General features: G+C 54.5%; 2 protein-coding genes across 2 annotated transcripts; both read left to right on the forward strand.

Moving 5' to 3' along the window:
• The first annotated feature begins 628 nt into the window (after nt 1-628).
• On the forward strand, nt 629-937 carry LOC141934177 (feather keratin Cos1-1/Cos1-3/Cos2-1). Its single transcript, XM_074849516.1, has one exon. The coding sequence runs from the start codon at nt 629-631 to the stop codon at nt 935-937; it is 309 nt and encodes a 102-aa protein (XP_074705617.1).
• Nucleotides 938-7,012: 6,075 nt separating this feature from the next.
• LOC141934175 (feather keratin Cos1-1/Cos1-3/Cos2-1) lies at nt 7,013-7,321 on the forward strand. The gene has a single exon (XM_074849514.1). The coding sequence runs from the start codon at nt 7,013-7,015 to the stop codon at nt 7,319-7,321; it is 309 nt and encodes a 102-aa protein (XP_074705615.1).
• Nucleotides 7,322-10,729: the final 3,408 nt, after the last annotated feature.

Below are 10,729 nucleotides of genomic sequence, written 5' to 3' on the forward strand. Positions count from 1 at the left end.
TTGAGCTGAGTCTCCCGCCTGCGCTGACGTGTTTCTGCCCCGGAAATCCTTAGGGCTCTCATCCCGGCAGAAGCTTACAGAAGCCTTTGGATGGGAAAGCACGTGGCATAAGCCAGGAAATGAAAAGGCAGCCGTGCAGGAAGCCAGGACACAGCCCATACCATTAGCTGGGATGGTTTGCATTTGGCATGAGCTTGTCAGAAAATTATTACTTCCACAAAGGGTGCCTCTGGGCCTGAGGCAGTGCAGGACTACTATAAAAGACAGCCCAGCGCTCTGCTCTCTCATCCGCTTCTCTCGCCTCCTTCTCCCTGGGAATCAGGTGAGTGTGAAGCCTCTTGTCCTCCTCCTTCAAGATGAGGTCTTTCCTCCAGTCTCAGCTGATGTGGGCTGTCCTAGCCCAGGGCTGGGAGCTGCTTCTCATGGGAGAGGGAAGGGGAGAGAAGGTCTTGTGCAGAGAGGGGCTGGGACTGTGTTGAGGTGGCTCCTGGGTTTTGAGCTGGGCAGCGTACGCTGGGCCAGGAGGTGCCTTGGCTCCTCTGCGGTTGGGTGCAGTGCGGCTTCTCACGTGTCCCCGTTTCCTGCTTCCCACTACCCTCTCTCCCAGGTGCACCTCCGGCCCCGAGACATGTCCTGCTGCAACCCGTGCGTGCCCTGCTGCCAGCCCTGCGGCCCAACCCCGCTGGCCAACAGCTGCAATGAGCCCTGTGTCAGGCAGTGCCAGAACTCCACCGTCGTCATCGAGCCCTCCCCCGTGGTGGTGACCCTGCCCGGCCCCATCCTCAGCTCCTTCCCACAGAACACCGTTGTGGGCTCTACCACCTCCGCTGCCGTTGGCAGCATCCTCAGCTGTGACGGAGTGCCCATCAACTCTGGGGGCTTTGACCTCTCCTGCATTACCAGCCGCTACTGTGGCAGAAGGTGCCCCCCCTGCTAAAGGTGCTGGCAACACCCTCGGGCAAGAACCTCCCAAGACCTCAGAACATGGTGCTGGACAGGAGATAGAGCTTCGGGGCCTTGTATGAAGGGCTTCGGGCCACTCTTTCCTTCCTCCACTCTCCTCTCTCTCTCTTGCCTTGCCTGTCACCACCTCCCAACGCCAGCCGAGCAGGGACCTGGTGGACTCCCTCCTTCTGCAGGACAGGCCGACACACACCCTGCAGGAGCTCCACCGCATCTCGGTGCCTGCCCCTGGTGCTCCCTGTCAGCCACCTCCTTTCCTTCTTTAGACTCATTAAAGTTGTGCTGCATCCAAGCCTGGGCCTCCGAGTCCTCCTTCCTTCTGAGGCAACTTTTTCCGACCGCTTTTCCTTGCAGCTATGGGAGACATCCCTGGCTACGCCACAGCCAATGGCCATGAGTCAGAACATGGCTCCAAAGGGTGGCAGGAGTGGGGATGGGAAACAACAATGCCTGGGGACAGCCCCACAACCTCACCTCCCCATTCCCCTCCCCTACATTACCCGATCTGGCGTCCGTGGCCAGCGCACACGGGCACAGGCAGATGAGACAGGAACCCAGCTGCTGTCCAGACGTGCAGGCCTGAGGTAATTCACGAGTTAGGACTGGTAGCAGCCACACTCAGGCTACGCACTGCAGTCCCCACTCCCTGTAAACCCAACAGCCCCAAAAGGCTCTCACGGCTTCTTTCAGGTGTCCTTCTTCCCTGTGCAGTCAACTTGCGGATTCACTATTAATGCCAACGCTTAGGTACGCTTTCCAGTGGTACTTGAAAATTTCCTGTCAGACCTTGGCATTGAGCCCCGGGTAATGCTCTAAATCCTGGCATTCCTCAGGTGACCCCCACAGGCAGCTCCATGGGTCAAGCATCTGTTGTGCCCTACGGACACGGCGGCACAGCACAGGTACCAACCCATCCATGGCAAAATCGCTGGGGATGACGCTGCCTGGACTCAGCTTCCCTGGCTCCTCAAGACCTCCGTGGCAGGGCCAGACCAAGCTCTGCTCACACCACCACTGCTCCTCACATGCAGGCCAGGGCCTTCCCAGCACTGCAGTTTTTGCTGTTCCCTGCCTGCAGTATACGTCTCGCTAGGTGAACAAGGCTAAGAAACAAAAAAGTTATTAGCCCTGCAGCACCCCATTTTCTCTGAGAAGTATGTGGGTCTTGATTGCAATACACCCTTTCAGTGAGGAAATTTTTCCTGCTATCCAATCTAAACCTCCCCTGGCACAACTTGAGGCTGTTTCTTCTCTTCCTATCGCTTGTTACTTGGGAAAAGAGACAGACACCCACCTCGCTACAACCTCCTTTCAGCTAGTTGTAGAGAGCAACAGGGTCTCTCCCCTGAGCCTCCTTTTCTCCAGACTAAGCAAGCCCTCTTCCCTCTATCATGTAGACCGTGGTTGGAGATTTCATCAAGTGTGACTCGGAAGAGGAGAGAACGCTGCCAATGTCTTTGCCCAAGGGAACTAAACTATGGTTGGACACCCACTAAGCTGAGCATCCTTCTGGAGCGATTAGCTCGTTCATGGAAACGTGAAATTCATTTACCATCTTGTCAAGTGAAAGACCCACACCTGTCGCTTGCTCTTCAGGGGAACCAGCCTGACGTGGGCAGGAGAAATCAGCTTGGCTAGAGCCCAGACACAACTCCTCCTCGCCTTCCCACCCTTCTCCAGAAGGAGGAGGCGTGGCATGCATCCAAGGGCAAGGACAGCTCGGGCAAGTCCTCTGTTCTTCCGTCACACCTGTACAGTGCCCCGTGCAGCCCCAGCGGTCCGTTGCACAGATTTGCAGGGCTGAGGTGCCTCGCAGAGTGCACATCCCCAACTCCCATCAGACAGTCACCTCCAGGACAGCCCACAGATACCCATCGCTTGAGCGACTACTTCCCTAAGGGGACTGTGTCCCACGCAGGACCCGTGTTACAGCAAAGCAAACCAGTAAGAGGGAAAGAGAAGCAGTAGAAAAGAACAAGGAACAGAGAGAGTACAGAAGAAGGAAGCTGTTATGGCCCGACCCCAACCTCCTGTACTGCCTGTTGCCTCAGCAAAGGGACTGATTTGTTATAACCTGCTGTGACGACAAGTGGAATGCAGACTAGGAACGGGGAAGAGACATGTCTGGAGCGAAGCTTCTGCTGGGGAAGGGGCATGAAATGTGTGCTTGCCTAAGTGTTTTAAATGTTTGTCATCTTTGTTTCCCAACACCCAAACCAGTATTTCAATATTTAAAGTTCAGTTCCCCAAGTCAAGTCTCTTTTGCCTCCAACAGTAGCTGGTGAGTGATTTCCCTGTCTTTATTTTGACCCACAAGTGTTCTTGCTCTTGTTCTTGCTATTTTCTCCCCCATCCCGCTGAGGCAGGGGGAGCTAGTGAGCCGCTGTGTGGGTGCTGGACTGCTAGCTGGGGCCAGCCCAGCACAAGCACTGGGGCACATTCCCCACGAGGGCACACTTGGCCCCAGCGCCCGTGAGCCCACCATACATCTGCTGCCTTGAGCCCTCCGAGCAGGCACCTCAGCAACTGGAGAGGCTGCCTTCTTGCTCAGCGGCTCTGACGTGTCTGGCCGCGGGGCAGGGGGAAGGCAACTTCTGGAATCTTTTTGTCACTTTGCTGAGAACACGGCAGCTTTTTTGGCAGAGAAAGATGATGGATCAACAGTCTGCTGGAGATAACGTGAGAGACTTCAGCTCTAGCAGTCAAGCCGTATCTGGCAGATACATTCTGTGGATCTTACTCTACGTGTTTCTTGCCGTCCTTCTCGACCTGTGTCTTGAGTCCCCCCACACCTCCGAGAACGTTGTACCAGCGCGGCAGAAAACTGCCAGTAATAGTCTTGAACTGGCTTTGTCTTCAGCGGGGAAGGGCGGCAGAAGGCCGAGTGAACCCACTCCACTCACAGACACTGAAACTGTGTCATCCTTAACTTTGTCTTTGCTCTTTCTTCCTTTTTTCCCTTGTCATGCCTATATATAGGGGAAGGAAAAAGTTGGACAGCTTCCCCTTAGATCAGCTGCCGCAGACAAAGTCCCAGGAAAGAGGCAAATAACATCTTGATATTGTCCAGTTTTTGTCGGTCTCCGTCTTCAGAGAAGAGAAACCCAGTTTGTGTCACCGAGGATTGATATGCATCCGATTATTAACAGCGATCGCGATGAAGCCATGACAAACTTGAGCGCAATGGCAGTGTGTCTGTCTATGTGTAGGCACAGAGGTAACTTATGTCTTTGCAGAGCATAGTGCTTTGACAGCTACAAGGAACAAAAGCAAATCGATGAAGTCTCAAAATATTTCCCACAGTACCTTGTTCTTCCGTAGAGCGTAAACACTGTTGGAACTGAGAAGGCTGCAGCTTCATGCTCTACATTCTAAGGACAGCTCACAGCACCTGCGCACTAATGATGGTTCGGGGATGTGTAAAAATTGCTCCGTGGTGCATAAGCAGAACTTCCTTTGCTATGGGGATTACAAAACACTGCGTACACGTGTGCTATGTGAAACTGGAGGGGGCTTGGTCTGCACAGCGTCATTGCTGGTGTCCCAGCCTCAGCAATGGGCATTTCTGCTTGTCCCAGAAACACAAGCTTCTGCAGCCGTGGGAGTAAGAGAGTGAGGCCTTGTTCCGTACAGAGGAGCCAGGGGTGGTCCCAGAGCCCCTAGGAAGATGACCAGGCCACTAGACAGCTCTAAGCGTTCATGTCATTATTGCTCGGGTATCTGAGGACATCTCCAACCACAAAGGAGTTGCCAAACGCCCTCTACGGGAGGATGTCTGGCCCCTGAAAAGATGGGGCCATGCATACCACTGTGGCTGCAGACATGATGTTTTAGCTACCCTCGATCCAAATTACCTCCCCTTCCTGACAGGGGAGGTAGAGAGGCTGGAAAGCAGTGGGGTGGACTCCCATCAGGCTCACTGCAAGAGAAATTTGGAGAAACAGAAATGGGAGGTTCGGTGCCACCAAAGGGGCTCAGGTCCAAGAAACATCAGGAGAAGGACAAGAGGGAGCGCCCAGGAAGTGCCTGGGGAAGAGAAGAGGAAGGGCTCAAAAGTAAAAAATCACCCCAACAAAAAGGGGTGAAGGGTCTTGCTTGTAGAGCACGTGGGGGCAGTTCCTTCCTGGGCATGCTCAAAGCTCAGGTGCCAAGTTCCCCAGCAGCTCTGCGGAGCAGCTCAACAGTGACTGGAACAGAGACCCTGGGCAGTAAGCGTCCCACCACGCCACAGCCTTTTTATGCTCCTCACTGTGCCACGCTCTCAGGCCGTGAACCACAGAGCTCCTGAGCCAGCAGCAAAGTCTCCTTGGCTGCACACGCCCTGCCCGGACGTGAGCTGTTCCCAAGGACAGAGGAGCTCCCCAAGCAGTTCAGTGAAACCCAGTCTGTGCACCCTACCGGGAGCCTTGTGGAGGACGCTGGACTCAAGGAGTTAGTGAGCCGGAGAAACCCATGTCTTCTTGCTTGGCCCTTGCGCTTAAGGCTTGAGAAGCCCCGGTGCTGGCATGAGGACCACTGTAAGGGAATCTGCTGCAGTGCCCCATGCTGGCCTGTGCTGCGCACCGGCGGGTGTTATGACAGAGATAATGCCCCAGCCTGTCAGGAGAAGACGTATGGTCTGGTTTGTTACACAGAATAAACGGCACCTCCACATGAGAGGGAGGAGGAACGCCTCCACGGTCAGGATCTGCGCAGGGTGCCTTGGGAACATCTGTCGGGGCACCATCTGCTGCTGCACAGATGTGGGGTTTCCAGCATGTGAAGAGATGGAAGATTTACCCAGTATCTATATTACTTTTTAAATCTTATCTTACTAAAAGAACTTTTTGACTTTGTCACTTGTTGTGAGCAAGGTGAAAGAACCTCATGGGTCAAGATAAAGGCAGGGACATCAGTTACCAGTTATGCAAGTCATAATCATGCAAAACTCTGTATGCTCACATAAAGCCAGCATAGAGTCAAGCACAAACAAAAACACATGTGCAGGAACACAACAACAGCTGGGGACACTTCTGAGGAGATGCTGGGGACCACACTGGCAGAACCGTCCTCAGGTGCCCCAGGGAAGGACCGGGCCCCAGACATGCTCCTGGTCTCGCCTGAGGACCTGCAGACACTACACAGAGAAGGGCATGAGGCAAATGAGCCCAGCAAAATTGTCCTCAGAGCAGCGTTAGTGTTGCAGCAGGTGTCAAACCCTCCCAGCAGAAGCCCACCTGCGTGCATCAATGAGCAACCATCAGAGAGAGATGTGGGGAGCAAGAGAAAAGGATGAGGCATGTCCTCTCACATGGGAGTCCTTGGGCACACTCGGGCAAGAACCTTGAGAGCGGTACCCATTTCCTGACAACTTTGCCACAAGCCATCCCCCAGGAGTGACCCAGGTGCACATCACCTGACCGCACGGGATGCCACCAGCACTTGAGCTGAGTCTCCCGCCTGCGCTGACGTGTTTCTGCCCCGGAAATCCTTAGGGCTCTCATCCCGGCAGAAGCTTACAGAAGCCTTTGGATGGGAAAGCACGTGGCATAAGCCAGGAAATGAAAAGGCAGCCGTGCAGGAAGCCAGGACACAGCCCATACCATTAGCTGGGATGGTTTGCATTTGGCATGAGCTTGTCAGAAAATTATTACTTCCACAAAGGGTGCCTCTGGGCCTGAGGCAGTGCAGGACTACTATAAAAGACAGCCCAGCGCTCTGCTCTCTCATCCGCTTCTCTCGCCTCCTTCTCCCTGGGAATCAGGTGAGTGTGAAGCCTCTTGTCCTCCTCCTTCAAGATGAGGTCTTTCCTCCAGTCTCAGCTGATGTGGGCTGTCCTAGCCCAGGGCTGGGAGCTGCTTCTCATGGGAGAGGGAAGGGGAGAGAAGGTCTTGTGCAGAGAGGGGCTGGGACTGTGTTGAGGTGGCTCCTGGGTTTTGAGCTGGGCAGCGTACGCTGGGCCAGGAGGTGCCTTGGCTCCTCTGCGGTTGGGTGCAGTGCGGCTTCTCACGTGTCCCCGTTTCCTGCTTCCCACTACCCTCTCTCCCAGGTGCACCTCCGGCCCCGAGACATGTCCTGCTGCAACCCGTGCGTGCCCTGCTGCCAGCCCTGCGGCCCAACCCCGCTGGCCAACAGCTGCAATGAGCCCTGTGTCAGGCAGTGCCAGAACTCCACCGTCGTCATCGAGCCCTCCCCCGTGGTGGTGACCCTGCCCGGCCCCATCCTCAGCTCCTTCCCACAGAACACCGTTGTGGGCTCTACCACCTCCGCTGCCGTTGGCAGCATCCTCAGCTGTGACGGAGTGCCCATCAACTCTGGGGGCTTTGACCTCTCCTGCATTACCAGCCGCTACTGTGGCAGAAGGTGCCCCCCCTGCTAAAGGTGCTGGCAACACCCTCGGGCAAGAACCTCCCAAGACCTCAGAACATGGTGCTGGACAGGAGATAGAGCTTCGGGGCCTTGTATGAAGGGCTTCGGGCCACTCTTTCCTTCCTCCACTCTCCTCTCTCTCTCTTGCCTTGCCTGTCACCACCTCCCAACGCCAGCCGAGCAGGGACCTGGTGGACTCCCTCCTTCTGCAGGACAGGCCGACACACACCCTGCAGGAGCTCCACCGCATCTCGGTGCCTGCCCCTGGTGCTCCCTGTCAGCCACCTCCTTTCCTTCTTTAGACTCATTAAAGTTGTGCTGCATCCAAGCCTGGGCCTCCGAGTCCTCCTTCCTTCTGAGGCAACTTTTTCCGACCGCTTTTCCTTGCAGCTATGGGAGACATCCCTGGCTACGCCACAGCCAATGGCCATGAGTCAGAACATGGCTCCAAAGGGTGGCAGGAGTGGGGATGGGAAACAACAATGCCTGGGGACAGCCCCACAACCTCACCTCCCCATTCCCCTCCCCTACATTACCCGATCTGGCGTCCGTGGCCAGCGCACACGGGCACAGGCAGATGAAACAGGAACCCAGCTGCTGTCCAGACGTGCAGGCCTGAGGTAATTCACGAGTTAGGACTGGTAGCAGCCACACTCAGGCTACGCACTGCAGTCCCCACTCCCTGTAAACCCAACAGCCCCAAAAGGCTCTCACGGCTTCTTTCAGGTGTCCCTCTTCCCTGTGCAGTCAACTTGCGGATTCACTATTAATGCCAACGCTTAGGTACGCTTTCCAGTGGTACTTGAAAATTTCCTGTCAGACCTTGGCATTGAGCCCCGGGTAATGCTCTAAATCCTGGCATTCCTCAGGTGACCCCCACAGGCAGCTCCATGGGTCAAGCATCTGTTGTGCCCTACGGACACGGCGGCACAGCACAGGTACCAACCCATCCATGGCAAAATCGCTGGGGATGACGCTGCCTGGACTCAGCTTCCCTGGCTCCTCAAGACCTCCGTGGCAGGGCCAGACCAAGCTCTGCTCACACCACCACTGCTCCTCACATGCAGGCCAGGGCCTTCCCAGCACTGCAGTTTTTGCTGTTCCCTGCCTGCAGTATACGTCTCGCTAGGTGAACAAGGCTAAGAAACAAAAAAGTTATTAGCCCTGCAGCACCCCATTTTCTCTGAGAAGTATGTGGGTCTTGATTGCAATACACCCTTTCAGTGAGGAAATTTTTCCTGCTATCCAATCTAAACCTCCCCTGGCACAACTTGAGGCTGTTTCTTCTCTTCCTATCGCTTGTTACTTGGGAAAAGAGACAGACACCCACCTCGCTACAACCTCCTTTCAGCTAGTTGTAGAGAGCAACAGGGTCTCTCCCCTGAGCCTCCTTTTCTCCAGACTAAGCAAGCCCTCTTCCCTCTATCATGTAGACCGTGGTTGGAGATTTCAGCAAGTGTGACTCGGAAGAGGAGAGAACGCTGCCAATGTCTTTGCCCAAGGGAACTAAACTATGGTTGGACACCCACTAAGCTGAGCATCCTTCTGGAGCGATTAGCTCGTTCATGGAAACGTGAAATTCATTTACCATCTTGTCAAGTGAAAGACCCACACCTGTCGCTTGCTCTTCAGGGGAACCAGCCTGACGTGGGCAGGAGAAATCAGCTTGGCTAGAGCCCAGACACAACTCCTCCTCACCTTCCCACCCTTCTCCAGAAGGAGGAGGCGTGGCATGCATCCAAGGGCAAGGACAGCTCGGGCAAGTCCTCTGTTCTTCCGTCACACCTGTACAGTGCCCCGTGCAGCCCCAGCGGTCCGTTGCACAGATTTGCAGGGCTGAGGTGCCTCGCAGAGTGCACATCCCCAACTCCCATCAGACAGTCACCTCCAGGACAGCCCACAGATACCCATCGCTTGAGCGACTACTTCCCTAAGGGGACTGTGTCCCACGCAGGACCCGTGTTACAGCAAAGCAAACCAGTAAGAGGGAAAGAGAAGCAGTAGAAAAGAACAAGGAACAGAGAGAGTACAGAAGAAGGAAGCTGTTATGGCCCGACCCCAACCTCCTGTACTGCCTGTTGCCTCAGCAAAGGGACTGATTTGTTATAACCTGCTGTGACGACAAGTGGAATGCAGACTAGGAACGGGGAAGAGACATGTCTGGAGCGAAGCTTCTGCTGGGGAAGGGGCATGAAATGTGTGCTTGCCTAAGTGTTTTAAATGTTTGTCATCTTTGTTTCCCAACACCCAAACCAGTATTTCAATATTTAAAGTTCAGTTCCCCAAGTCAAGTCCCTTTTGCCTCCAACAGTAGCTGGTGAGTGATTTCCCTCTCTTTATTTTGACCCACAAGTGTTCTTGCTCTTGTTCTTGCTATTTTCTCCCCCATCCCGCTGAGGCAGGGGGAGCTAGTGAGCCGCTGTGTGGGTGCTGGACTGCTAGCTGGGGCCAGCCCAGCACAAGCACTGGGGCACATTCCCCACGAGGGCACACTTGGCCCCAGCGCCCGTGAGCCCACCATACATCTGCTGCCTTGAGCCCTCCGAGCAGGCACCTCAGCAACTGGAGAGGCTGCCTTCTTGCTCAGCGGCTCTGACGTGTCTGGCCGCGGGGCAGGGGGAAGGCAACTTCTGGAATCTTTTTGTCACTTTGCTGAGAACACGGCAGCTTTTTTGGCAGAGAAAGATGATGGATCAACAGTCTGCTGGAGATAACGTGAGAGACTTCAGCTCTAGCAGTCAAGCCGTATCTGGCAGATACATTCTGTGGATCTTACTCTACGTGTTTCTTGCCATCCTTCTCGACCTGTGTCTTGAGTCCCCCCACACCTCCGAGAACGTTGTACCAGCGCGGCAGAAAACTGCCAGTAATAGTCTTGAACTGGCTTTGTCTTCAGCGGGGAAGGGCGGCAGAAGGCCGAGTGAACCCACTCCACTCACAGACACTGAAACTGTGTCATCCTTAACTTTGTCTTTGCTCTTTCTTCCTTTTTTCCCTTGTCATGCCTATATATAGGGGAAGGAAAAAGTTGGACAGCTTCCCCTTAGATCAGCTGCCGCAGACAAAGTCCCAGGAAAGAGACAAATAACATCTTGATATTGTCCAGTTTTTGTCGGTCTCCGTCTTCAGAGAAGAGAAACCCAGTTTGTGTCACCGAGGATTGATATGCATCCGATTATTAACAGCGATCGCGATGAAGCCATGACAAACTTGAGCGCAATGGCAGTGTGTCTGTCTATGTGTAGGCACAGAGGTAACTTATGTCTTTGCAGAGCATAGTGCTTTGACAGCTACAAGGAACAAAAGCAAATCGATGAAGTCTCAAAATATTTCCCACAGTACCTTGTTCTTCCGTAGAGCGTAAACACTGTTGGAACTGAGAAGGCTGCAGCTTCATGCTCTACATTCTAAGGACAGC

This window comes from Strix aluco, chromosome 24, assembly GCF_031877795.1.
Source record: "Strix aluco isolate bStrAlu1 chromosome 24, bStrAlu1.hap1, whole genome shotgun sequence".
NCBI lineage: Eukaryota > Metazoa > Chordata > Aves > Strigiformes > Strigidae > Strix > Strix aluco.